Source organism: Fusarium phalaenopsidis, assembly GCF_050370095.1.
Source record: "Fusarium phalaenopsidis strain FUZ10S chromosome Unknown contig_32332, whole genome shotgun sequence".
NCBI lineage: Eukaryota > Fungi > Ascomycota > Sordariomycetes > Hypocreales > Nectriaceae > Fusarium > Fusarium phalaenopsidis.
Genome location: NW_028145391.1, coordinates 3,489,419 through 3,516,215, shown reverse-complemented (window position 1 = coordinate 3,516,215; position 26,797 = coordinate 3,489,419). Strand labels below are relative to the sequence as shown.

At 51.6% G+C, this 26,797-nt stretch overlaps 11 protein-coding genes and 2 non-coding genes across 13 annotated transcripts; 8 read left to right on the top strand and 5 right to left on the bottom strand.

Moving 5' to 3' along the window:
• Window positions 1-539: 539 nt before the first annotated feature.
• LRP88_14115 (asparaginase) lies at window positions 540-2,002 on the top strand (the record flags this gene model as incomplete). The annotated part of the gene is made up of 7 exons (XM_083250465.1): window positions 540-670; window positions 731-1,016; window positions 1,065-1,198; window positions 1,283-1,482; window positions 1,546-1,594; window positions 1,645-1,794; window positions 1,846-2,002. The coding sequence occupies 7 exons, from the start codon at window positions 540-542 to the stop codon at window positions 2,000-2,002; spliced, it is 1,107 nt and encodes a 368-aa protein (XP_083094799.1).
• Window positions 2,003-3,364: 1,362 nt separating this feature from the next.
• Window positions 3,365-5,101, top strand: LRP88_14114 (uncharacterized protein; the record flags this gene model as incomplete). Its single annotated transcript, XM_083250464.1, has 1 exon — window positions 3,365-5,101. One exon carries the CDS (start codon window positions 3,365-3,367, stop codon window positions 5,099-5,101), a length of 1,737 nt encoding a protein of 578 aa, XP_083094798.1.
• Window positions 5,102-6,230: 1,129 nt separating this feature from the next.
• LRP88_14113 (Zn(II)2Cys6 transcription factor domain-containing protein) lies at window positions 6,231-6,902 on the top strand (the record flags this gene model as incomplete). Its single annotated transcript, XM_083250463.1, has 3 exons — window positions 6,231-6,287; window positions 6,339-6,831; window positions 6,883-6,902. The coding sequence occupies 3 exons, from the start codon at window positions 6,231-6,233 to the stop codon at window positions 6,900-6,902; spliced, it is 570 nt and encodes a 189-aa protein (XP_083094797.1).
• Window positions 6,903-7,002: 100 nt separating this feature from the next.
• LRP88_14112 (uncharacterized protein) lies at window positions 7,003-7,862 on the top strand (the record flags this gene model as incomplete). Its single annotated transcript, XM_083250462.1, has 3 exons — window positions 7,003-7,017; window positions 7,077-7,565; window positions 7,620-7,862. 3 exons carry the CDS (start codon window positions 7,003-7,005, stop codon window positions 7,860-7,862), a joined length of 747 nt encoding a protein of 248 aa, XP_083094796.1.
• A 348-nt stretch (window positions 7,863-8,210) lies between these two features.
• On the bottom strand, window positions 8,211-9,640 carry LRP88_14111 (uncharacterized protein; the record flags this gene model as incomplete). Its single annotated transcript, XM_083250461.1, has 2 exons — window positions 8,211-8,683; window positions 8,731-9,640. 2 exons carry the CDS (start codon window positions 9,638-9,640, stop codon window positions 8,211-8,213), a joined length of 1,383 nt encoding a protein of 460 aa, XP_083094795.1.
• A 1,007-nt stretch (window positions 9,641-10,647) lies between these two features.
• Window positions 10,648-11,691, bottom strand: LRP88_14110 (uncharacterized protein; the record flags this gene model as incomplete). The annotated part of the gene is made up of 2 exons (XM_083250460.1): window positions 10,648-11,501; window positions 11,565-11,691. 2 exons carry the CDS (start codon window positions 11,689-11,691, stop codon window positions 10,648-10,650), a joined length of 981 nt encoding a protein of 326 aa, XP_083094794.1.
• Window positions 11,692-12,108: 417 nt separating this feature from the next.
• Window positions 12,109-14,536, top strand: LRP88_14109 (Hsp70 family protein; the record flags this gene model as incomplete). Its single annotated transcript, XM_083250459.1, has 8 exons — window positions 12,109-12,191; window positions 12,244-12,808; window positions 12,965-13,031; window positions 13,088-13,334; window positions 13,386-13,450; window positions 13,791-13,993; window positions 14,049-14,272; window positions 14,509-14,536. 8 exons carry the CDS (start codon window positions 12,109-12,111, stop codon window positions 14,534-14,536), a joined length of 1,482 nt encoding a protein of 493 aa, XP_083094793.1.
• Window positions 14,537-16,382: 1,846 nt separating this feature from the next.
• Window positions 16,383-16,498, bottom strand: LRP88_14108. The gene has a single exon (XR_014475209.1). It is a non-coding gene; the product is annotated as a 5S ribosomal RNA (ribosomal RNA).
• A 934-nt stretch (window positions 16,499-17,432) lies between these two features.
• Window positions 17,433-17,834, top strand: LRP88_14107 (uncharacterized protein; the record flags this gene model as incomplete). The annotated part of the gene is made up of 1 exon (XM_083250458.1): window positions 17,433-17,834. One exon carries the CDS (start codon window positions 17,433-17,435, stop codon window positions 17,832-17,834), a length of 402 nt encoding a protein of 133 aa, XP_083094792.1.
• Window positions 17,835-18,766: 932 nt separating this feature from the next.
• LRP88_14106 (uncharacterized protein) lies at window positions 18,767-19,792 on the top strand (the record flags this gene model as incomplete). Its single annotated transcript, XM_083250457.1, has 1 exon — window positions 18,767-19,792. The coding sequence occupies one exon, from the start codon at window positions 18,767-18,769 to the stop codon at window positions 19,790-19,792; it is 1,026 nt and encodes a 341-aa protein (XP_083094791.1).
• A 211-nt stretch (window positions 19,793-20,003) lies between these two features.
• Window positions 20,004-20,675, bottom strand: LRP88_14105 (uncharacterized protein; the record flags this gene model as incomplete). The annotated part of the gene is made up of 2 exons (XM_083250456.1): window positions 20,004-20,100; window positions 20,152-20,675. The coding sequence occupies 2 exons, from the start codon at window positions 20,673-20,675 to the stop codon at window positions 20,004-20,006; spliced, it is 621 nt and encodes a 206-aa protein (XP_083094790.1).
• Window positions 20,676-23,235: 2,560 nt separating this feature from the next.
• On the bottom strand, window positions 23,236-23,351 carry LRP88_14104. Its single transcript, XR_014475208.1, has one exon. It is a non-coding gene; the product is annotated as a 5S ribosomal RNA (ribosomal RNA).
• Window positions 23,352-24,112: 761 nt separating this feature from the next.
• LRP88_14103 (P-loop containing nucleoside triphosphate hydrolase protein) lies at window positions 24,113-26,731 on the top strand (the record flags this gene model as incomplete). The annotated part of the gene is made up of 1 exon (XM_083250455.1): window positions 24,113-26,731. One exon carries the CDS (start codon window positions 24,113-24,115, stop codon window positions 26,729-26,731), a length of 2,619 nt encoding a protein of 872 aa, XP_083094789.1.
• Window positions 26,732-26,797: the final 66 nt, after the last annotated feature.

Genomic DNA, 26,797 nt, shown 5'->3' with positions numbered 1-26,797 from the left:
TAGGGCCAAATATACCTAGTGAACAACTTGGCATCCATGGAAGCATTTAGCCGACGTGCCAGTCCGGAGATAATTCCTCGTCGATAAGAGCTTGCTGACTTGCCAAGACCACTAACTCCCGACTACTGGGTAAGCGAACCCCAGCAACCCCGCTTCCTCGATAGCGATACGGAGATAACATTATGACATTGATTTATAAAGTTGCTAGTCAACTCTTATTTGGACGGGGATGGAGAGAGATCCGATAAGGACCCCAGAAACGGCAACGATTCGGCGGCTGGGGAATCACTCTAAACAGGCCATCAAGAGATAAGAAGTGGATCAACTTGCCTTAACAGGAGAACCAGGGTATTGGCGGGGTTTCTGGGTTCATGATAGCTCGGGGTCTGAACAACATCCGACGACGCCGGACCTCGAGTCGGTAAGTTGTTATCGGACATGACGATCGACACGATATTCTATAAGTACGTCGAGATGCCATTTAATCATCATGCATTACCCGAAAGAGACCAAAGCCACAGCCATAGCCTCTTCTCAATATGCTGCCTTCTTTTGTTAATACCGCCGCTCGAGTTTTGGCCCTCGGAGCTCTTCTGGTTCCCGCCGTCCAAGCTGACTTTGATGCTGGTCTAGAATGGATCTCTACAAACAAGTCTTTGCCTAAAGTTGTGTGCGTACCATTACATCCTTTCTCTGTTCGTTTGAACTGACCGAAATACAGCATCTATAGTGCCAGAGGTACCATCCTCTCGGCATCAAACTATAGCCGGCTGGACAATGTCAATTATGGCTACGGAGTTGGGCCCACGCCACAACAGCTGATCGGCAACGTGTCAGAGGTTCTCGATGTTGCTCAGTTGGCAGTTGTCAACTTCAACGTCCCAGGCGGCAGCTCGGGCTTGAACTCGTCGGTCTATCTCAACATCAGCCAGCACGCAAATCGCCAGCTCTGTGACCCAGACTCTGATATCGTTGGTGCCATCATGTTCCACGGCACAAACACCCTTGAAGAGACGGTAAATTCACTCTTCCCCAACATATGACTGTGTGCTGACTAGTAGTAGGCCTTTGGAGTTGATCTTACCTTCAACTGCTCTAAGCCATTCATTGCCACTGGTGCAATGCGTCCAGACACTTACGTCTCTCCTGACGGACGTTCGAACTTCTACCAGGCTGTCGCTGCTGCTGTTTCACCCGCGTCACGCAACCGCGGAGGTTTGATTGCTTTCAACGACCGGTAAGCAAGACCGCAACATCTTAAGAACTTAACTAACTGGTGCAGAATTACCTCTGTCTTCTACTCCACAAAGCTCAATGCCAACACTCCCGACACTTTCAAGTCTTTGGAACAGGGTAATCTGGGAGCTTTCTTGGGTGGCCAGCCATTCTACTACTTCGGCCCGGCTTATCCAACTGGCCGACCTTATTTCGACGTTACCAACACGACTGAACTGCCTTCCGTTGTCATTTTCTTCGGCCACCGTACGTTGTCTTATAAGCTCTGAGGATATCTTTGTAAGAAAACTTGAGCGCTAACATAAACAGAGGGCTTTGATGCTTCGCTAATGCACGCAGCTGTGGCTAACGGTGCCAAGTAAGTTCACCCGAAAACACCAAGACACCTGATACTGACTTCAACCAAAGGGGTCTGGTTGTCATGGGCCCCGGAGCAGCTTCTCTCAGTCCTGACGCCCGAGAGGCTGCCGCGGAACTCTTCAAGAAGGGCATTCCAACCGTTGCTGTCGCCCGACCCACCACTGGAACTGGCGTGCCATCCATAACCCCTGGTCCCGTGTATGTTGACTCATCTTCCCTGTGTATTTGAAATACTGACGATGTCTATAGTTTCTTCTCAAGCTACGTTGGTGCTGAGCAGGCGCGTATTATGCTGCAGCTTGCAATTAATGCTGGACTTAGCCTCGACGAGATCCGGGATTTGTTTGAAACCCCTCTGAGAGAGGCAGTTTATGCCCCTTGGGCTAACCAGCTTGCCTACTACTAGAGAGGAGCGGGGATAATAGGCTATGAAAGTGGTTCCAGCATTATTGCTCTAATCACTAATCGAAACGAGTAAACGCCTCTAACGATATGAATATAATTTAAATGTCGCTGAAGATAATTCAGAATGACGACGAACAGAGTTCCCGACTTGTGCTAACATGAAATCACAATGACAAAAACACAATAAATTCCTAAAATATTGGAAGTATGCTTCGAGATATTAACGCCAAAAGCGCAACAGTGACATGAAAGCTGGACCAACCATTTTGACTATCCCATGCCTTTCCTCATCAACACTTCAGTGAGTTTATGTTTATCCGCCACCGATAGCTAGGTCCGGGCTGCTACCCCGCTACTGATTTAATTTGAAAATGACATGGTAGAACGTATGTGAAATAGAGGAACACCTCGGGGTGGAAACTTGGTAAGGGATTTTGGACTTCGTCCTAGGGGGCTGCGCTCCGCCATAATCTGCGACACCTCTTCCTGAATAGCAATAGAGTAGAACGAGATCTTGTTAAACTATCCTAATGAAATATCGCAAATATACTTCCTTTGATAAGACATGGGCCTTTTTAGTCATGAGACATAGTCTATCGGCTATGTAGCTCGAAAAGGCTTGATCTGGCTGTTTACGAAGCCGGCTATCCACCTTTGCTACCAAGACACAGGAAGATGACAACCGCCAGGATAATTCCCAGAAGCTCAATGGATCTGTAGACTTGATGCACGTCGGAAACTGATTACGGTCCCCAGACAAGCGCTCCACGACCCAGGTAGCCTCGATTGCTCACTGGCCCAAGGCTCGAACTAAGTCTCTCCCTCCCTGGCGCCTGAGCGAGTTTCCCATCGAGCCCATCATTAATGGTCAGGTTGTTCTGTTGCCCCCACTACGCGTGAGCCCTGCGCTGACAAGATGAGGGAGTTCGAGGTGGTTGCTATTGGTGGAGTTGGGGCTAGACGCAGACCCCTGCGAACATTTGTGATGACAAGCTCCACGATGCTCAAAGAGCACATTGCACTTGCAGAAGACTGGTTGCAATCTTCAAGTTAAGCAGGGTATTTACGTATGTATCAACCCATCATCTATTTAACAGCATGGAGCCCCCCACAGCACGCTCGATCTCCGATGCCCCTGTTCATGTCTGTTGGTTCGACATGACTATCGACTTCAAGCCCACGCATGCTACGGGGGGTAGTGGCTTCAGATGAGAGAGTTTTCTGAAAATTAGTGCAGGCTCTGTCTGCTGTCTCCACAAGCTCAGAGCTATGCATATAGTCGAGTCTGGCTCCAGCCAGAGTGGCAGATCCAGATCCTCCTCTGCACCATTCATCTTTACTTTCGCTACAGAAGACAACAACCATGGGCGAGATCCAAAATCAAGTCCACGCCAGCTACTTGGCTGAAAAGGAGACAGGCATTATGAAAGAGTCGCCCTCCAGCACCGACAATGAAGAACCCATCAACCCAGACGCCCAGGCCGGTGTCCAAAAGATCGAGGCCCTCACCTCAGTCTGGACGACTCGATCCATCATCGCCGCCTACGTGATCATCTGGTTCGTCTACTTTGTCGACATGCTTCTCCAAGGTGTCGGTGGCTCGCTCAACCTCTGGGTCACGTCGGCCTTTGCGCAGCACTCCCTCACGCCGACTGTCATGATCTTCAGCAGCATCATCGGCGCCGTCTTCAAGCTCACCATCGCAAAGATCCTCGACGTCTTCGGCCGACCCCACGGATACCTCCTCTCTGTGTTCTTCGCCATCATCGGCCTCATCATGATGGCCGCCTGCAACAACGTTGAAGCCTACGCCGCCGCTCAGGTCTTTTACACTGTTGGTAACAACGCGCTGCTGTACACCATCAGCGTCTTTATTGCCGACTCTTCATCTCTACGCAACCGAGGTCTTGTGAACGCTTTCGTTGGCACACCGAACTTTATCACCGTCTGGGTAGCTGGTCCCATGTCTGAGGCGTACCTCAAGGGGCCAGGCTGGCGTTGGTGCTTCGGGACCTTTGCCATCCTCCTACCCGCCGTGACCATCCCGCTCTTTGGGATTTTCGCCTACAACCACCAAAAGGCAAAGAAGCAGAATCTCCTCCCCAAAGCCAAGAGTGGCAGAACAGCGCTGGAGTCTCTCTTTTACTATTGCCGCGAGTTTGATGCCGTTGGCCTTCTTCTGTTGTCTGGTGGCATGGCTTTGTTTCTGCTGCCCTTTAACATCTATTCGTTGCAGGCACAAGGATGGAGAGCCCCCCTCATCATCTGTCTTCTTGTCTTCGGCTTCGCTCTCATTGTCGCCTTCGTCATCTGGGAGAGATTCTTCGCCCCTGTTACCTTCATCCCCTTTTCTCTCCTCCGAGACCGAACACTGCTCGGTGCTTGCGTTATTGGCTTCGTCCTCTTTCTAAGTTACTACTGCTGGAACGCGTACTTTACCTCGTTCCTGCTAGTTGTCAACGGCCTGAGTGTCACGCACGCCAGTTATGTCGCCCAGACTTACACTATTGGCTCGTGCTTACTATGCATCTTCACGGGATGGTTGATCCGTCACACTGGTCGCTATAAGCCTGTGTGTCTCTACTTTGGTGTCCCTATGAGCATCTTTGGCGTGGGCCTGATGATTCACTTCCGCCAGCCCGGCATCGACATCGGCTACATCGTCATGTGCCAGATCTTCATCTCCTTTGCCGGTGGAGTCGTCATGATTGCTGGTGGTGTCGCCGCGGTGGCCACTGCTTCTCACCAGCACATTGCCGTTGTTATCGCCATCCAGGCCATGTTCTCCGAGGTTGGTGGTGCTATTGGTCTCTCAATTGCCGCTGCTATCTGGCAGGGCGTGTTTCCCAAGAAGCTGGCTGAATACCTCCCTGCTGAGGAGCTTTCTCATCTGTTTGACATTTATGCCACCGTCGAGGCGCAGCTGGCATATCCTGAAGGTACTCCTGCACGCGGGGCTGTTCAGCACGCTTATGGTGATGCGCAAAAGATGATCTTGATTGCCAGCACGGCTGTTTGGGCTATTGGCCTGGTGGCGACGCTTGTGTGGAAAGATATCAACGTTAAGGATATCAAGCAAGTCAAGGGAAACGTCATCTAAGCTCACAGTAGAGAAGCGTTGCAGCTCCTGGCTCTTTTCGGGACAATGTTTTTTGCCTGACGAACCAAAGGGGGTAGTGATAGTGTGCAAGAGTTATGTGTAGACTTGTATGGGAGAAGATATATCAGTCATCTTTTGTCATCTAGAAAAGTGAATTATGACCTCGCTTGTCGAGTAGTGTTTTGTTGCGGCTTAGCTGCATGTAAGAATACTGAGACTCATGTGGATGGTGCACACGGGTCTCATGCTGACCCGGCAAGTCCGTTCCAAGTCCATCCCCTCTAAAGTCTTGGCTCCCTCTCACGAGATTCCTTACCTACCATTTGTTCTCACCAAGGTACTCAGGCACGCAGGCAGATAATCAGTTGTGCCATTCTCCAGCTTACCTGACATCATAGCCTCTGCAGATATCGATTATTGTTACTCCAACGGGGATGTTCCCAACATTCGAGGTCAAGGGTCGTAATCATCATGCCAAACCCCTGCGATCTATCCGCCATAGGGCTGATCCTCCTGCTGAGACCTGGAGTAAGCACCACTCGATTCTTGTGTCCCTCCACCGCCTCTGCTTCATTCCGGAAATACAGTATGGCGCGACAAAGGTGTCCGGCGGGAGAGGTCCAGCGTTAGTACGCCATAGCCACTTGGGTCAATACGCATGTCAACAGGGATAAGACAAGACGCTTAACTACTTCGAGGCCGATCCAAAGCATTGCAGATAATGCTCGACCCCACAAACATGGGCAAATTTACAAGAACTTAGGGCATTAGCCTCAAGATCCCTGCTTTGTTGTATCCCCCAACCTTGAAGGGTACCAGCGCCGTCCAATCATGCCTGTCTGATCTGCTCCCAGGGGCCGACGACGCTATTCCCAAGAGAGTGAGATTCGGCGCTCCCTCCTTAATAGTGGAGCGTCTGGTCTCTCCATCTTCAGCCAGGCCAATCATTCATTGACAAGCATTGCCTGAATGATCGGTCGCTGTATTACACCAGCTTTGCACTTGCGTTGCCTCTCCTCAGCTCGGAGATACAAAACCCAAACTGGTCCCTCCCGGGATCAGAACCCGTTGTTTGCGTCTTATCTTTCCGTCCCTGACTTGCTCGACATCCACGTTTAACAAAGACATCATGGCAGGTGTACCATCTAGCAAAGGCTGCAGGGCCTGCGTCCGACAGAAGAAAAAGGTACCCACGATTTCCGCCTGTTGAATCCCCACACTCACACCAGAACTCCAGTGTGATCAGGTCAAGCCAGTTTGCGCCAGGTGCGCAAGACTCAAGATTGCGTGTATTGGCGCTGGTGAGCAAAAGTGGAAGTTCAAGCCAGTATCGTTTCAACCAGTGGTCTTCCAACCGGCCGTCGTTGAAGAAATTCCCAAGAAACCGAGGAGATCCATCAAAGTCTCGGTCCCACCAGTTCCAGAGAACATCATCACGAGCATCGCAGGAAGGTTCATCGCGGCTCTCGAAGTATCAGATATTAGGTACAGCCTCAGCAGTTATGGCGACTTTCTCGAGCATATTCCCCGGCGGCTTGGTCGGAGTGAGGCCCTCGACGCATCAGTCAAGGCTTTGGTCAGCGCATTCCCGTACCACTACACACGACATCTACCACAGGACGCTTTAGCCAACTACATCGACGCTTTGAAAGCGCTGAGGATATGCCTCAACTGTCCAGACAAGAGACTGGCACCCGAAACCCTGTCTGCTATTTACATCATCATGATTTGCCAGGTAATTACAGCCACGTTCATCAAACGACTAATCTGACTTTGCCAAGGGCTGGATAGGGCGCTCTGATGACTATGTCAGAAGCCATGGGGAAATCTTGGCTCACCTGGCAAGTTCTGCCATCGTGCAAAACTGGAAAGATACGTTTGAGTTGCAGCTCCTCGAAACCCTGTTTGTACCGCTGGTAGGTTGTCTTGACACCAAACCTCGAGTTTGAAGCTGACATATTATTCACTTTGATAGATCCTCGAGGCAATGGTCAATCCAGCAATCACGATGGAATCCTGGTTTCTACTTGTCGACTACTGCATACCACAAGCATCATTCGAGAAGGCCCACGGACTGCGAATCCCAAGTGTGGAAGCGCAAAAGCTGATTCGAATGCCTGTCTTCTTCCACAGCCCTATGCTCTACATTGACGAGATAAAGTCGGCTTACCAGGAGATGCAACAAGATCTGCCTGGCATCCGCCAATACCTTGCCAACCTCGATCGGAACGAATCTGCGCGAGGGAATCGGGCCAAGCTGTCTCACAAGTTTCGAGTTGTACATGCTCTGCTTCTCACTCTGGCAATCCCGTTGAACAGCCTATTACGGACACTTTACCCAAAAGATGAAGTGTTATTTCAAGAAGCAATCGCATTGACCAACGAGTTCATCATATTAGCGCAACACGCTTCTCAGCACCGGCCACTAGGTGCTACCTATATCCCTCCCTGCCTGGCAGGCGTAGTGAGTTTCGACATCATCGAGCTATATTGAGTCCTATCACTAACACATCACCAGTGGGCGATAACAGATTCTTTGCACGTGCAGCAGGCCGAACTTCAGAGGCTCATGGAAGAATATCAGCCGGATTCACCGCTCATAAACTGGATGGAGCAAGCAGTGTGGCTCAAGGCATCGCACAAGACGCTACTCGACCAAGTAGCTGGGAGGGCGAGCAGTGAGGGTAGCTGGGATGGCCATTTGTCAATGGTTCACTGCATGGCGGGTTTTGGACCAAGTGGCAGCTGTTTATTCGCATAAGATTATAGGCCACCAATGGTCATTAGACTAGAATGATATAGTAACGGCCGCAGTTCTTGTGAGTATGTGGGTTGGCGAAAAGCTACCAGGTCAACAATAGATCGCAAATACTCATTTGCCCTGGATATCCATGGTTACGACTAGATTAAGAAAGCAAAGAAACATTTCCGAACTAGATTTTTATCGTATTTAATACTATCACGCACATTATTGCGGTGTAAGAAAGTATGCTGTAGGCCATGATGCACCAATGCCTCAGCCCATACACTATTACCAGCTGCGATGACGGGTTCAAAAGAGGCCATCAGCCACAACAGCAAGAGATGCAGTTATCCATACATGACAGCATCAAAATCCATTACCATACGCCCATACACGAGAACTGTCTAAAATCCACAACTCATCATAGTCTTCCCCCTTGGAGCCAAAGAGACTTGGCGCTACCATGAACCTCACGCGCTTGGACTTGGGGCTCCCGACCGCGAGCTTCATCTTGTTGTGATCCAGCTCCATGTCATAGCGCCTTTCGCAAGGCCAGCCAATGCCATAATACGTCTGCTGGCCGCAGAGCCGCGTGGCCAGGTTAACTGCCTTATTGACAATAGTCCGCAGCTCGCTGCGGCGGCTCCAGGGGGCCAATGACGAGGACAGACCGTCGAGCATTTCGTCCAAATCCTCGACTATCTCGGCGTTCTCTTTCTCGCGGTCTTCCTCAGAGATGGTAGGTGAGATGATATTGGCTGTTAACGCTATCCACTGATAGAACATGGCCTTATGCCGTTTCGGTTTCGATCTTCCGACATCTGCCAGCAGTTGATTGCCTAATTCTGTCAGTCATGGGCAAGACAAGGAATACACAGACTCTTACTCATCGTCGCCAGATTTCTCTTGTACTTCCCTGCCCAGCAAAAGGGCGCATTGGTCGCGTAGGGCCCGAACGCGCACAAGCAAAGCGCATTCCAAATGACAGCCTCAACGAAAGCAGGGGCGCATTTCTTGTCGCTTATTACCTCCATGTAATGTGGCGTGACATCACGGAGATAGGCCCTTTGCTTCTGGGCCCAAGCCATCATCCTGCTCTCCCTGATCCCCTTGAAGTGGCTCAGAACCAAGTTCCCCACGTCATAATTCAGCTCGTGCCAGGCTTTGATGATCTCGCTCTCTGGACAGCGAAGAGGGAGCTGTATCGGCGCCTCGATCGACTTTGACGACTTTTCAGTGACTTTTGCCCTCAGGACTCTAATATCCCTGTTCAACTCTTCAACTTCATCGTCATGCTCTTTCTGATCCTGCTCAATCTGCTGCTGGGCGGCCCTCAATTCAGCCTTCGTCCTTTGCAACTCAGCTTCGATCCTGTCGATGAGCTTGTCTTGATGCATCATGGTTTGCTGCGCCTCTGTCTGGAAGTCCGGATCTTTTCGGTCATTCCCATTCGCGGCCCCTATATTCTCTGCCCTATCTTCATCCTCTTCCTCCTCCTCCTGGGTTGTTTCTTGTACCGACTGTGGTGAATTTGCGTGAGGAGTAGACAACTGCTCAGGGGTTCCTGCCTCAAGGAGCTTGATTTTGGGTGAAACAGACTGAAATGATGCCCTGGCCCTTACTCTCTCGCGGTAGCTGGTAGGGCTGCTGGGTGCCTGCTGCTCGACATTCTGGCTCTGCTTTCCGGGTGATTTGGGTAGTTTCCAACCAACTCGCTCAATGATTCTTCTCCCTCTGGCCCTCAGCGCCAACTCTCCATTATGCGAATCCGAGTCAGAGGGAGGAACAGCTGGCATATCTGGTCTTCCTTGACGCCCTAGGCTTCTCGAACGCCTTGATTGGCGGCTTCCTGATGCGCTTCTGTGTGGCCAGGAATTATCACCGATAGGCCTCTCGCCAGTAGATTTCCGTCCCTTGGCTACAGGAGGCGGGTAATACAGTGCGGTTTTAGCTTCGTAATCTTGTAGGTCGCTCATGCGTCGCGAGTGTTGCTGGCTCGGAGGACGTCGGCTATTCTCAATACCGACCATATGTTCATCTGAAAGACAACCATCGGGGTCACCCGACGGTCAAGAGATTTAGAAGCGGTTGGATGAACGGGAAATGGTTTTGGTCAGGCAGACAAACAATGGGGAGAGTCTCGAGTACGCCATAAAGACAGCCTGGTCCACAACCTTGGCGACGGCGGCTCAAAGAAAGGCAGGCAACCACGGCAACCAAACGTGGTTCCACTCACAAAAGACATGCAGGTTCATCAGCTGTGGCTGTAAATAATCCATCGCTAAGCCTTCGGTTGCATGGTCTTGGCCACTCGCAGCCTGATTCGCCCACAGCCAGTTGGTTAACCAGCAAGCCTAGGGCCCAAGACGCCGCCTCTGAGGGGCACCTCGACTGTTTTATTCATAATCCTTGGCTGCTAGATTGAGGTGCCTCGTCGAGACTCTGCCTCATGTCAGTTTCATCCACAGTCTTAAACCAGGCTCCCGGGGATGAAATCCCAAGTGTGAGCGACGAAAGCAGGCTGTATGCACTTGGTCACGCGCGGTACAACTCTCACTTAGCCGTCCCCACCTAAAGACTAGGGGTGTGTGCTCCTAGGCTCTCAACGTGCACCGCGGGAACTGGGAGGCTTGAAAAGTGGCCTGCAATTGGGTCTAAGAAATGAGGGGAGGGGGCCGTAAAGGGTGGGAACAACTAAATAGTATTGGTCCTTTTTTGGAGGACGCAGCAGACGAGTCACCTCTTTTCTTCTCCTTATCTCTCCCCTTTCCCTTCGCCCACTCACAAGGTCTCAATCACTCCGTCACCCTCCAAGCCCCAACTGAACTACAGTCAGAGTTATGTGAAGCGCTGTAGCCAAGACGAAGGCGGCATCCCTCCCCTTGCCCCTCAGAGCCTGCCTGATACGCTGCCTGACGGACGATCCTGGCCGAACCTTCATGCAATCCATCGACTCTTTCATGGGCCCCATCAACTTTTCCACCTGGGCCTTCTCCTCCCGTAGTCTTCGGATCCGCTCCTTGTTTCGTGGCTGCGCCCTGAGTTCATCCTGGAGTTGTGCTTCCAGCTGTGTCGCCTTTAGTTGATACACTTCAATGTCGTGTTCCAGTTTACGCGCCAAGTCTATACCTGCCGACGTGCCCAAGACGGATCGGTCATCGTCCACGATCTGTTTCTGGACATCCAGCACCACGCTCTCTTGGCCAGCAAGCTGGTAGACTAGGCCAAAGGCAGAATCGGTTGTCCCGTCGAACTGGACAACATAAGATCCCTTTTTCTGCATGGGGGCCCAGTAGTTGTCGATCAGGTCTTGCTCGCGCTGAATGGCCTGGCCTCGGTTCTCGTCACGAAGCATGTTCCACATGCTTGTGACAAGGACGAGGTTCTCAAGCGCTTCCTCCCCGACGAGAGACTGGAGTAAGTTCAAGTAGGTCAGCGAAGACCCCGTCATCCTGTTGTCTGTAATCTTGTGAAGATACAGGACTCCTCGCAGGGGGACACCCAACGCATGCTGGGTAGCCAGAAACTCGGTGATCTCAGTCAGGATCTCGCCGTGCGGTCTTGTGGTGTCATCGAACCCTGGAGTGTCCACCACTGTGATGCTCCGCTTCTCCTCGTCGTCAAGTAGAATCTGAACAGCTTGACATTCTGCTGTCTCTGGAGAACTGTAAGCTTCGTACATCCCAAGTGAATCCCAAAGTCTGTCCAAAATTGACACACCTGATTGAAGACCATGACCTTCTTTTACACTGTGACTCTTGAGTCTGTTCAGGAAGTAACTCTTCCCAGAACCCGTCACTCCCAGCACCAAGATGATGCCCTCGTTCGAGAAGTCGCGCTTGTCCATGTCAGATGTGGTTGATGCTAGAGTTGAGAACTGACATGAAAAGGAATGGTGGAGAGGATGGCTGTTTGCAAGCTTGGAGGATGCCTACTCGGGAGCCTGCTTCTGCCAAGAAGTCGCGTCTGCACATCGCCAACCAAAGGGGCTAGACCATACACACTAGATTCCGGCCCCTGGCTGGCTGAGGTTGTCTCTGACGACACATTGCATCCAGCCTGGACGCCTTACCGCAGCTCAGATGCGCAGCCACCTTCCTGGAGTAATCCGGCGGAGCGTGATCGCCCATTGGTACTTGAAAGGATCAACCCAGCTCAGCATTTTCAACCTTTCAGCGCAGATTATCTCTCTCATGGAATAATGCAATAACGACTTCGCTTCTTATCTATTCTTTGAGCAGTTAGAGTGGACGCTTCAACCATCATGGCTAGACCGTCACGGCCTCGTGCCAATTCTGGCGCATATAGAGAAAAGTTTATTGCGATTGGCATTGACTTTGGTACCACGTGCGTTAGTATCTTTCCTCGCCGCCAGAATCAGCTAACTCTTGACGTCCAGCTTTTCCGGAGTATCGTGGGCCTTTTCAGAAGACCCCGACAACATCCACGAAATCTCCGAATGGCCAACGGCGAACCACATCAACCAGGGCGAAGTACAAGTACCGAGCCTCTACGACATCGATTCAGAGAAGTGGGGATACCAGGTCGCGCCGGACATGATGCCAGTCAAGTGGTTCAAACTGCTCCTGCTGAACGACAGCGACCTGGCAAAGGAAGACATTAACCTTTCAAAGCGGCTCAGACAGTCTCGCAAAGAGCTGTCTGAGCATCCTTCCAAGATTTCTGCTGTAAACATTGTTGGTCGCTACCTAGGCAAGCTCTGGGATCACGCGCAGACTATCCTGAGAACCAAACTTGACATTGACGGAATGTCGCTTCGCGTCGCCATCACGGTTCCTGCAATATGGCCACATTATGCCCAAAAGGCCATGAGAAAGGCGGCCGATCTAGCGGGTATCACAGCGAGAAGGCCCATGGGTGCGCCGACATTAGAGCTCATTCATGAACCCGAGGCTGCAAGTTTGTCCATCATGCTAGAACGCAGCCTTCTTCCCGAGATAAAGGTAACATCACACCCCGAGTATCATAGCTGTACTTTTGGCTTATTAAACTCCCCAGCCAGGTGAATGCTTCGTTGTCTGTGATGCCGGAGGCGGGACAGTGGTATGATACCCGTGGATCAAAATTCAGATATGCTGTTCCCGGCTAACCATGTATAGGATGTCATCAGCTATCAGGTGATATCTAGTCAGCCCTTTCGATTAAAGGAATGCGTCAAGGGCGAAGGTAGGCATAATTTCCCGTCCTCCTCGGGCTTTATAATCCTAACCCCACTGCTCCAGGCGGACTGTTTGGTGCCGTACGAATCGACGAGGCCTTCGAGATCCATCTTTGGGGAAGAGACAGACTGAAGCTCAATTCTCTTTCACTGTCAGAATACAACACCCTCGTGGTCGAAGATTGGGAGAGAGGGGTCAAACGAACATTTACCAACCAGGAGCAACCCATACAGTTCTCCTTGAGGCTGCCGCTCAAGGCATACAAAACCCGGGACCGATGGCGAAACAAGGACCATTTCTCGCTTAATAGGTGAGCACCATGCCCAAACAAAGGATATCAGAATTAACATTGACATCTCAGATCCGAGGTTCAAGGTTTCTTTGACAAGTCCTTGACCGGTATCCGCGCTCTTGTCAGCGAACAGCGTAAGCGAGTCGAAACAGAGACTGGGAAACTCCCCAAGGCATCACCCCAAAACCAATTATATAAATGAGTGTTATACTAACTCTCATCGCCTAGAACATTTTGCTTGTTGGGGGGTTAGGCAGCTCCCTTCATGTCTATGGTGTACTGAATGAGGTCTTTGATGAAACTGTTCTCAGGCCGATTAATGGGCAAGTGATATTCATATTCTCGACAACCAGCCCTTACCCATGGATCTTTGTTCAACGTCTGTAGCAGCATATCATGACTGACTTGGGCACGTTAGGTGGTCGGCTGTTGCCCGCGGGGCCGTCATCCGTCTCCTCCAAGACAAATTGTCAGTCCAGCAGACCCTCAGTGAAATCCAAAAGGAAGTGCTGGGTACGCTACCTGACGTCACTGCGCGCAAGTCGAGGTACAGCTATGGCATTTGTCTCAGCGTCGCCATTGACCAGCTTCGTGATTATGATGAGAACCTAGATATAGCAGCACGCGACCCAGAGGGGGATCTGGTTGCACCGCGGATGGTATGGTACTTGAGGAAGGTATGTTATTCATATGTGCTATATGGCTCAAGTGTATGACCTGACGAGTTTTCAGGGTGAAGAAGTGAGCGGTAAATCACCACTGACAGTCCCATTTTGGCGATACTACAAAGCACCTATACCAAAGAAGTGCATCTGCACCATCCGCTACAGCCCGGACGATCCACCTCCTAAGCGACCTGACCCAGCAGTCGAGGAACTTTGCACGATTGAATGTGCCTTTGACACTGATTTCAGCAAGTGGGAGCCAGTTGGGGATCCAGATAAGGGCTATAGAAGGTGCGAAAACCTTTGGCTGAAATTGACATTCAATGGGGAACCCAGGTGGGAGTTCCGAGTTGGATCACAGCAAGCTACCGCAGATGCTCGAGTGGAGTATATGGAGAAGGACCAAAGATGACACTGCAGATAAGCTTTACCAAGGACGCAGTTTAGTTATGGCTTTCTTGGTTGAGAATGCATTCATTTAGTCTATCTTTTTGATAACGAAGGCAGTGAACAGAACAAGATGACAGGCGCAACTCTATTCAGCATGAGGAATGACCCATTTTCGCAAACCAACAGGAAGGGGAGGTCGTCCTGGGCGTGTTGTCTGGGACCTGGGCTCTCGCTTATACGACAAGCCGCTCATCACACGATCGAAAAGGATCTGTGATTCAACGGGTGAGCTTTCAAACCGGTGCCTCTTGGCCTGTTCCAACCTGATCTTTGCCCCTCTATCAACCCAAGAGAAGGGCGACCCTAGACCAAGTTCACAACCCAGTTTGGCTGACGCCACTGGGCTCGTTGTTGCGTGATCCAGAATTCTGTCCTGGATCTCAATGGGAAGAATATGGAGTCTAGTTGGTTCTGGTTCGGCATCTCTGGTAGTGTTCGTTGCCCACAGCAACATATCGATAGCATCATTGGATGCAGGAGCGTCGCCGAATAATGCCTCAGACCTCGTCCACACGAACTCGTTCCCCTCGACCTTGCAAAGAGTGAGTCGCCGCAGAGTAAGAATCGCATAGGTGACCACATTGGCAGTGGAATCTTTGAGCATAGAATGACCTTTCGCATGGCGCCGTACCATCTCAAGGCCCTCCTTAGTGTCTTGTACCAGGGCAAACCAAGACGATCCGACTTTGACAAGTGTGGCCTCGGGGGCCTCCCAGCTCGGCAAGTCAATCAGTTTAACGTAAGGGCCGCCTTCTGTGATGTGTTCAAATCCAGCACGCTCCCGTATGGTGAAGTCCGCTGTTGAAATCCAGAGGGTGGCATATGCCAACTTCATAAACGTCGTCCTATTCATTTGTCGTCGGAGCACATGGCGCCATGTGTAGGCAAAATCACGGAGAACTCGGCCAAGAAATGACTTCTCTCGCGGGAGTTGATCAAACTCAATCTCCCAGTATGGCCCTGGCAGAAGTGCTTCTTCCAGTGGTTGCCCAGGCAAGTCCAGCAGCTCAAAATTGTCGAGAATCAGCGGTCGTTCACGACCAATTTCAAGAGGCGCCGCACTAAGTTGATCCCTTGTCTCAAGGAATAGTACATCCTTTTCAAGGTCGAATGTCCAAACGCTGTTGAACGCACCTCCTCGGCCATCGCCAAAAGGGTTGACCAAATCGTAAGCATCTTCCCAAACCAACCTGGTGTCCCGTTCCAAGGCCGCATATAGCTTCCCTTTGACTGAGTTAGCTGTTGTTGGAGTTCAGAGGAGCCCAACCCATCCAAAGAACATACCGGGGCATTTCTCCTGCTCCGCAAGGACGCGAGAGATCAACTCAAGAAGAGTTTCACAGTCAGGTGGTTTTTTCGAGTAGCTCCGACGGATTGAAGCCCCTAAGACATGCTGTCAGCATGCTTCTATGAGCATCTTCCCACGTGTGTTACCTTGTGTGATGAAGACCAAGATTGATAAAACCGACATGGTCATGTGCGGGTTGCGATCTGAAGGAATGTCTGACTTGGGGCGGCTGGTTGTCCTCAACCAACCGGAGAATCACGTGAATCCAGTCAGCCAATCCTGTCTCTTCAACTTGACGATAACAAGACCTCAATAGCATTTCCTTTGTATCCATTTCCATATCTTTTTCGACAATAGTTTAACATTTTACATCAGCCAGAAAGTTTCCCAAGTAGCGACCCCTAGAATATCCGCACTTAGCTGATGATCCTTGTTTCTATAGGGTATAGCCATTATCGAAAAGCCAGGCAAAGCTTGCACCCACTTATGTTAATAAATTGGTCAACAAGCTCTTTCCCTCTGAAAAGCCGTTGATCGTTTTGCTGAAGTCAATTGCACCGTTCCTGAGACAGTCTGAGCTACCTAAGCAACTGTTCAAAACAAAACAGAGTCCCAGAGGAAAAAAAGCATTAATCGGCAAAAAGTCGTGTGCGGTAAAAAAAACATACAACAGCAGGTATTCGCTGGTCGTCACCGACCCAACTACTAATCCGCCCCTTACTGGCTTATCTATGGGAGAGCGGACGGGATCCCGAGTTCTCCAGTAGGTATGGTCGTATGTGATTGAATGTGCTGCTGCAACGACTCAGAACGACCAGCGTTGGGATCGAATCGGAGGAGACGCAAGGGGTGGCATTTGCGTACCTACCACAAGCAGAAAACCAGTATTTTACCTGAAAGACCCCTCGTGCCTCTTCCTGAAGGTGTGTGTGTTTGTATTTATGTTTGCCATGGGCAACTATCACACATTGTTGCCTATCAGCCCAGCGGTGAATACCAAGTAATGCGTGCTCTAGTATAAGAAGCCCTCATCCATAGGAGTAGCCTCTAGACTTATCAAGCTTTTCACAAGAAATCAAGTCATACTAGTGCTGACCCTGTACGAAAAAATGAAAAGCCCAAGCAGCAACTGGTCGTCTTTTGACGGCCTGCACATGGGATCAGACCAATACATGCGCAACAGCATTCAGGATATCCTCTCTTCAGCGAACTTCGAATACATTGAGAAACGCGCAATAGAGTGACGAAGACAGCATCAACCAGATATACCTCCCCATATTGAGTGCAGCATCAACCTGACGCAATTCTCATGGAGGCCCTCGCTGGCCGAACCTTTCCGGACGGACTGGCGACAGCCATACTCGCCCAGCAGCGTGCCAAAGTGGCCAAATAGCTATCAAATGTCTTTGCAGAACTTCAGAATCTGACGTTCAGCCGCATCGGGCGCCTTTGGTGTGAAGAGAATGCTGACCAACCCGTCAAAGTTGTGAAAATGGCCTGGCACGCTTTACCCGAGCCCCTGGAAACCTCGCTCGAATATTTCTATCACCACACACAGGAACAGAACCAGTCCATCTGTACCGTATGCACCCAGGTGACCCAGACTGGTCAACGGCCTGCTGGGTCTTGAAAATGTCTCTAGCCCATATGGTAATTGAGGACAGAGTTCGCGGCCCTTTCCCCCTGATCCATTTCGACCTTCAATCCCGCAACATGCTTTTTGACGACGAGTACAATCTGACGGGGCTCATCGACTGGACCTATGCCCAAACTGCCCCTCTTGAGCACTTATCTGTCTTTAACGAATTCTTCATCTCAGGCAACATAAGCGTTAAGCTTAAGAGACTCGTAGTCGAATCTCTAAGAGAGATGGAGAGAGACCGAGAGGAGAGGCCGCCCCTAGGCAACCCGGACATGGACATGACCCCGTACCAGGATCTCGCGACCCTCTCCAAATACATGACGTTCATGGGTGCCGAGATCACCCATTATCACTATACGACTCCTACTCAACGACGTCTTCTGGCCGGGAAGGTGGTGGCGGAGATCATGTATGGTAATACTATTACTTGGGAGCAACTGAGAGAAGTGTATGGCGCCATGCCCCTGCTATAGACCGTCTTAGCTACAGAGAGTAGTTGAGACGATTGTTATCAGGAATCAGGATGGGCAAAGGCCATGGCAGTGACAGGTTTAGACCCTAGAATGTAACTCATCTCACACCTTCAAAGTCCGCAAGAAAGTCCGGAACAACTCCGCAGGCTAAGGTCCCCTGCAACAAAACTCCGCCGTGATGCATCCACAAACTCCGCGACCGGGAGCTCCACACTCTCCGCGGGCCATGCCGGATCGCCCTTCGGTTGACAGCCCTACGAGCAAGACCCGGTACATATCTGGAAAGAAAGAGAGTGTGGTGAACTATCTTCATCAAGCATCATGACTTGGTTTGTTCGAGTTGTACCAGCCTAGGAGATTGAGGGTTCGCTCAGCTTTCCATGCGTAAGTTCTCAAAGTGGCCACTCTAAAGGCCAATGCGAGCACCTCGCAATATGAGCCCAACGTTGGTGTTGGAGGTCCCAGGATGTCTTTTCTCCGTACCACTGGAAATCAATTGCCATGGCCAAGTTCTAACAATTCAGGCTACTTCTCTTCTATCCTTCTCGTTGAGGAGAGACAACAAACCGTATCGACGTCCAATGAGTGAGTGGGTCCACGCCGAGACGGCCTCGCATGGCTGGCTACCAACGGAGATAACTCACACCTAACCAATATCCGTAATTCAATGCGACACTCTTTCCCATTGTCATGTCAGATAATATGCCGACATCAAAAACGTACGCTAGGTGGTGCCTGAAGCCTTCTACAAGGAAGCTAAATCTCATGTCTTCTAAAGACCGGCCCAGGGACCTAAAATCCGAACGCAATATCTGAGTACAAGGACATAAATACCAGACTTGCCTCAATGGACATCTTCTTCTCTCCAAGGCACTCACACAATCACCACCAAGCCAACCTCATCAAACCAAGCAATCAATCAAACTTTGACAATGTCCAAGTACACCGCAGCTCATAGCAACCCCCAGGGCCCCGGCGATGCCCGTCCCACCGCCCTTCAGATCATCCAAGACGAAAACCTCATTGGCAAGCTTACAGACAAAACGGTCTTCATCACCGGTGCCAACCAGGGCGTGGGCCTTGAGACAGCTCGCGCCTTTCACGCAACTGGGGTCTCGGTATTCCTTGGGGTCAGGGACCTTGCCAAGGGTCAGCAGGCCATCGAGGATATCAAAGCCTCTGACCCAGAAAACAAGGCGCCTCTTCACTTGATTGAGATCTCTCTTGACTCTTTCGACTCTGTTCGAAAGGGTGCTGAAGCCTTTCTCGATAAGAGCAAGGAGCTCAACATCCTCGTCCTCAACGCTGGCGTTATGTACACCCCTGAGGGCAGGACCGTCGACGGCTTCGAAACGCAGTTTGGCGTCAACCATCTCGGTCATTTCCTCCTCTTCCAGTTGCTCAAACCCGCACTGCTCGCCGCTTCCACGCCTTCGTTCAACTCGCGCGTCGTCTCTGTCTCGTCCATGGGCCACCGCGCAGGCGAAGTCCGATTCCGTGACTTCAACTTTGAGGAGCCCAACTCGTACCACCCCTGGGTCGCCTACGGTCAGTCGAAAACTGCCAACATCTACATGGTCAATGAGATCGAGAAGCGCTACGGTGATCGTGGTCTTCACGCCATCTCCTTGCACCCAGGCGGGGTCTTGACCAACCTCCATCGCTACGTCACCGACCCTGAGATCCTCAGCCTCATGGAAAAGAACACAGAGCTTCGAAAGCTCATCAAGAGCCCCGCTCAGGGTGCTGCGACCTCGATCTATGCAGCTCTGAGCAAGGACTGGGAAGGAAAGGGAGGAAAGTATCTCTATGACTGCCAGGAAGCAGGCCCGGCGCGCCCTGACTCTGACACCATGTCGGCGGACAATGGCTATGCTCCTTGGGCTTATGATGAGGAAAAGGCAGCCAAGTTGTGGGTCGAATCTTGCAAGATGGTTGGTCTTGAGGAAGATGCCTGATCGCCCAATCCTAGACAGTGGCGGCGGTAGGGGGCATATGTGCCGCGATGACATGTGCCAAAAATCTCGATTTTAGGTAGCTTGAACTCTCCTTCTCAATTTGTCCGGCCTCTAACAGGAAGGACTGTTTATATAAGACACATTCTCTATTCACATCTGTTGGTTAAACGACCGATCTTCCATAATGCAATGTTGTCTGCTTGAAGCCGCATTAATCAGACGCGTCGTCGGGAAGTTCTTCGAAACGACCCGAGTCCCGATATTGAGTAACAGGATTTTCGACAGAAATCACACCATTGGCCCTCAATCTAAAGCAAGTCAGCATGATAACCCAGCATAGTTCAAAAGGCTGGACTAACCTCTCGAACAAAACAAAGAGTCTCTCGGCTTCTCTCTCCTTCTCTTCTTGTGTCATCTCAGGCAAGTCGGATACAGTCTCTGCGCTGCGCTGTTGACCTGTGATGGGGTTGATATCCGGACTAGCGCTGCTTGCCTGCGCTTGTGCGAGGCCTTCAGGCGAAAACTGGATGCCCTTAGAAGAAAGGAGGCCTGCGGCGTGTCCGAAGCCGACATGATGCACGAACTTGTTTGGGTCTTTGTCAGAAATCTCAAAGAACAGATTGACAATCATCTCCCGTAGCTCAGGTTCCACTGTGGTGGAAGTAAGCTTGAGGAGCCTATGCGGCAGGGACTCGCCCTTGCCCAAGGCCTCGGTTCGATCTTCATCGGATGGAAGAATGTGTTCAGCGAGCCGTTTCCGCGCATCTGATGGCTTGGACTGTGCCAGACGATGCAGAACCACCAAAAGAGGCAATAGCTCTTTGTCCGCGGCCTTTGAAGAGCCATCTGCTTTGGGAATTGCTTCCTGGAGGAGATTCACCAACTTGTCGACTGCAGAAACAGGGAATTCTTCCCTTTGGTCTATCGGTATGGAGACCAGGCAAGAAATCAATACTGAAGCTGGGAGGTCAGCGTGTGAGACGGTCGCAGGAACTTTGCTCAAAAGGTCCAAGATTGGTTCAAGTGAAGGCAAAAATCGATGTGCCTGGTTCTCGGCCCGAACAGCCAAGGTGGAGAGAAGCCTCAGACTTGCCAGAGCTGGATTGGCAGGATCATTCGGGAGAGGTTCTGAGGATTGCGCGTGGCGCGCTATGTTCTTGAGGCTGTGAGCACTTTGTTGGATCACCCGTGGTTTCCACTCATACCTTGTTGACGATCTCTGCAAGTCCCTCATCTTCAAAACTCGACGTGAGGTCAAATGTAGGCTGAGATGCGCAAAAGAGAAATAGATTGGCTGTTGCAAGCTCTTCATTAGGGTCGCCATTCTATCCGATGTGTGAGAGTCAACCCTGAAATTGGAACAGGGAAGCAATACCTTCATTGAAGAAAGCACCTTGCTTGGGTATCCCTCATTGATAAAGACCTGCCTTGTCGATACAGAACGAACGAGAATGTTGTTCAAGCATCGCAAGGCAACGACCTTCTGAGGTGGGTCGCGGTCCCCGAACGCATAGAGACCAAGGATGCGCAATCCGTTCTTGGCGTACAGAGGAGCGAGGGCAGTGTCGCGAGAGGTCCTAGTGTGAGCCAGAACCTTTTCAAGGAGTGCATGAGACTCTATTGGCCAGCAGCGGTTAGTAGCGGGGACCTCTGTGGCCAAGAAAGGCAAACGGTGTAGAGTCAGGAGGGAACTTGCTGGTGCTCTGCTCTGTCACCGCCTCGGTCTCGAGGGCTTCGAGGAGCTGTTCAATCTCGCGGCCTGGGTTCGCGAAAGACTTTGGTCAGAAGCCATGACCCAAAACACTTTGTAGCCACTCACTGGTCATTGGAATAGCTATAGTGGCCGATATCGAAATACGGCAAACAGGGGTGTTCTGATGGGAGAGGAGTTGGGACGAGGTCGTCCGTTACTGGTCACATTTGGGCAAGCTTTGCTTAGTCATGCCCCAAGATACTCACGTGACCCCCTAAGTGAAGCTCACCAGATGAAGACCTCTTTAGACAGGCCCAGGGCAGACAGAGTAAAACGAATACAAAGTGGCCTCATTACAGTTCGATAAGTGGTTCCAAACTCTGACCTACTTATCCATAAACCAAGTGTGTAGACCAAATTGTCCAGAATTTGGTCAAACTCAACCCTCACCATTTACCACTCAAGTTGGAACGATATACCGCTCCTTGCAACACGAAAATCCACGAATGGATAAGCGGAGTTTATACCCGGGCGTACCATAACGCCAAACATTCTCCTAGCCCTCGATAGCTTTATGAACATCACCATGCCTTCAGCCTTTTGACACTATCCAGTTACAATAACAACCAAGGATTCAAGATCAACTGAGCTGTCATAAGTTACATCACGAGGCCAGTGTGTTCAAAAAGCTAAGTTAAGACCTGAGCCCTTCTGAAGATAACCCACATCGGGAGGCTAACGAAAAATGAGGGACGGTCTTCGCCAGAGGTCTGTTGACGCTCGACAAGCCCAACTTGCCTTTGTGGACAATTGTCTTCCTCCTCTACCATTGACTTCTTATTCCGCTTCTGATTTATTATCGAAAATCGGTACGCAAGGAGACGGTCAGAGGAGTCAACGTGCTCCAACTCATATTCAGCAGCACACTGCCCTTGGTTGCCAGTTTTTCTCTGATCAGGAACCGAGTCGATCTCGCCAAAGTCTTCTTCTAGTTTGATAGACCCAGCGATTGGGGCTGGAGGTGGAGGTTCCCGAATCGTCTTGAGGCCTGTGATGAGACGCAAGGAGCAATCGTCATTGTTCTCCCTCCAAGCTCTGGCTGGCTCTAGATTCATGCCGCTATCGAGGTATCCTTTTGCAAGACTGAGAACTTAGGTCTCAAGTATTTTCAACTCGCTCTTAGGTATGCCATCGATGTTCTGGACTTCCAGGCCCCGGATTCTGGCGAAATGGACGACCTTAGCCTCTTTAGGATTCCTGAGCTTTGGGTAAAATTCCTCTTGGATGGTTGTGCGAATGTTTTCCTCCGGTATGGGGATCCGGACCTCTGTGTTGAGAACTGTGAAATCGACTACCGGGTCTCTTAAATGGGCGACGATATCGCCAAGACGTAGGGGTGTCTTTGGGTCGCGAGGCTGGCTCGGGGTAACCCGTCCTTTCTCAGTCGTGTCTAGGGTGTTGGTGGACATCCCCTCGGTCTTTGAAACCTCCTTGATCACTGGCTCCGAGATAAGAGGTAGTAATAGCTAGCTGATACTTTTCTGGGTGGCTGGATGGGAAATAGGAGCCCGGTGAGGGGCTCTTTATGTCTATGCCTTAGGCATTGTCTGACCAAAAAGTGGCTTGAAACTGCCTGACTTGTAGAACATCTCACAACGCCAGCAACCTACCATGTGCACCACCTCTGCGAATGCATAGGCACCCAGACAACACATGCTTAATGCGACGGGCCAAAAAGAGAACAAAAAAACATACAACACCGGGGATTCACTGGTCGTCACCGACCCAACTACTAATCCGGCGCTTCGCAGCTTGACTCTGGGGGAGCGGACGGGACCCCGTATTCTCTACGAGCTATGGTCGTATGTGCTAGAGAGTCGCGTCTAGCAGGCTCTTGATCCTTTAGGCGGTGACTGTGATCAGTGATCGGGACATAACCAGTACGTATGTACGTAGATAGGCAGCCGCAGAAGTAACCACCCTTTCGTTGAGCCTTGACGTGGCCCACTACGTAAGAGGCAGGTAGGGCGGTGGGAGGCAAACAGCTCGACACCATCTCCTGCGGGCAAGCCAGTTGCCCGCCCGGTTCCTGGCCCTGGCCTGGTGACGCGGGCCTCGTGCCAAGATCCGAGATCTGCACCGCCACAGATCAGAGATCACTGCGCCACATTTTTGAGTGGTTGACAGTTGGGAACAAAGAAAAGAGAAAAAGAAATGTGTAGATAGGGAATGCTGTGGAATGGCATTCCGGGTGGCAAATCAAGGGTCTTTGAGAGTGTTCCGTTTCTATGCGATGCCTGTCGGCCTAATCATTTCGCTTGTGATCCATCCCCGCCATGACAGCCCAGCTGAAGTAGGGTGTGGCGCAGCAATCATGACGCCGTAGTTGCCTCTCGGGCGCCGAGACGCTTGGCGGCCGCGCAAACCATGGCACGGGAGAAAATCAGCGACACGGAGGCAACCTACCCGAGAAAGAGCGAATCATGGCGCACGCGTAATCTTGTATAAAGACACATGACAAGGCCGCGCATGCATTGCATTTCAGCTGAAACCGCTTCCCCTCTATATAAACGAACAGCAACTATCTGATTGCTGAATCATCTCCATCTATCTCATCCCGCGAGAGAATGGGCTCTCTGTTCGTCATTCCGCCTGATCAAGACGCCCAGCGAGCTGCTGACATTCTCCCTACTGCTAGGCACCAAATGCGCCCTTCGATCGAGTCTTCCCTGGGTGACCAGGGCCTTGCTACCGAGCAACGCAGCCTGCTGGACCTCATTGACAAGCTTCAATTCGCCCAGCTCGACGATGTCAAGCTACCGCAGATCGTCGTTGTCGGCGATCAATCCGCTGGAAAGAGTTCTGTCCTTGAGGCTTTGACCGGCACACCCTTCCCTCGAGATGCCGGCGCCTGCACGAGATTTGCGACCGAGATTCGCATGCGAAGAGCAAAGGAGACCAGACTCAAGGTATCCATCATTCCCGACAAGACACGACCCTACAATGAGCAAGCCCGCTTGCTGCAGTATGGTGGTGATGTCACCGGCGACACTCCCTTCGATGCCATGATGCGAGATGCGACCGACCTCATCGCCCCCCGAAGCATTCCCGGCCGATTCGCCGCTCGAGATATTTTGGTCGTTGAGAAGAGTGGCCCCGACATGCCGCTCTTGACTCTCGTCGATCTTCCTGGTTTGGTTCGAGTCGCCAACCGTGATCAGTCTGAGGCCGACATCCAGACTATCGAGGCACTTTCCGATCGATACATGAAGAGCACCCGGACCATCATTCTCGCCGTCATCGGTGGAAACAACGACTATGTTCAAGCCCCCATCCTCAAGAAGGCCCGTTACTTTGATCCTACTGGATCACGTACCATCGGCGTTCTTACAAAGCCCGACATGACGGAGCGCATCGGCCTTGAAGAGAAGTTTATTGAACTTGTGATGAACAAGGATCGGGAGAACAACTTCAAACTCGGCTGGTATGTCCTACTCAACCCTGGACCCGGCGAGCGATGGCAGACACCTGAGGAGCGATCCCACCGAGAGGCCGAATTCTTCACCCGAGGCAAATGGGCAGCTCTTCCACCCGAGATGTGGGGTATCGGCGCCCTTCGTTCCAAGCTGAGCACCCAGCTTCAGCGACACATTGGCAAGCATGTCAAGACCCTCCGCCGGCAGATTCAACAGGCGCTGGACGGATGTGAGGCCCAGCTCAAGGCTATGGGCGTCGGCAAAGACACTCCCGAGGAGATGCGACTCCAGATGGGCGAACTCTTTACCGCATCCAACAACCTCGTCACCCCTGCCGTGAATGGTAACTACAAGAACCCCTTTGGCGAGCGATTCTTCGCCAGACAGTCCAGCCCCAAGGGCACGCCATCACAGAAGCTTCGTGCCCGCACTCGCGAGGAGAGCGAGCGCTTCGCCCGGCGATTCCGACAGCACGGTCGCAAGGTTGCGTTCCAGAACAACCAACCTGCTGCTGCAGTCAATGGTGCCGACGGTTCCGGCCTTCCTGCCGCTGGTACAGTTGGGGATCGCTCCAAGAAGGACTTTGCCGAGCATGAAGTTGAGCCCCTTCTTCGTCAGATCCGGGGTAACGAACTTCCTCTTGACTCAAACCCTCGAGCCCCTTATATCCTCTTTCAGGACTACTCCAGAAACTGGCCTGTCCTGGCGCAAGAGTACAAGGACAATGTCAGCGTCATCTGCAACGAGTTCCTTGCCGATGTGATTGATTATGCCTGGCCTCTGCGCATGCGCGATCCTCTCCGCATGCACTTCCTTGAGATCAAGATGAAGGAGCTCATCGAGAGCGCCGATAAGGAACTAGGCCGTCTCACCGACGACATGGAGCTAGAGGTGCAGCCTTTCGACCCCGAGTACGAAGAGCGCCTGAGGAAGTGGCGCGCTGAGGCCACAGAGAACGGAGGAACATACACCGAGGCCGAGGAAGTTCTAGAGAAGATGCTCATCTACTACGATCTGACTGCACGCATCTTTACCCGCAACATTATCACCCAGGTTGTCGAGAGACACCTGCTCCTCGGAATGCTCCGCCTGTTCAACCCTATCGAGATCATGCGTATGGGCGATGCTACTATCGAAGCCATTGCAGCTGAGAATAAGGAGACAAGAGACCGTCGCAAGGCTCTTCAAGCGCAGAAGAAGGCCATCGAGGAGGCTAGAAGCATCTGCGCCAGCCTTGCTATGCGAAGCGAGCTGCGGGCATATGAAGACGAGCCAGAGGATGAGGTTGCTACAGACGATGAGGAAGAGCTTCCGCGAGAGACGACCCGTCGTCAGGTCGGTGCCCCTCAGAATGGTGCACCCCAGAACGGTGTGCCTCAGAGCGGACTCCTCCCAGCGCAACCCACCCCGCCCCCTCCTCGGTCCCACGACTCTGTTAGACGCTCGAACCGTGAGAGCCGTGACGAGCGTGCCAATCGCGAGGAACAGCGAGCCAGCCGTCCTCCTACGGCTCCCCAAGAGGCTTATCAGAACAACCCTTACCGACAGGGTGACTGGGAACCAGTGTACCAATCACAGCCTCAGGAGCAGCAGACGCATGCTCCCCCACCACCACCTCGTCCTTCAAAGGTAGGCCTGGGAGACACCGAGGCCTACTATGACACGGCCCGGAGAACTGATTCCTATGGGGATAGTCCTAGCCGAAACGAGGGCCGGAGAGAGGGCGCAAGACATAGACTTGTGAATGCGATGAGAATGGGCGGAAACTAAGAACATGATACTGTTTGGCTAGAGGTAAATTGGCTTCGGGGGGATAACTGTTGGCGTTGGAAACGA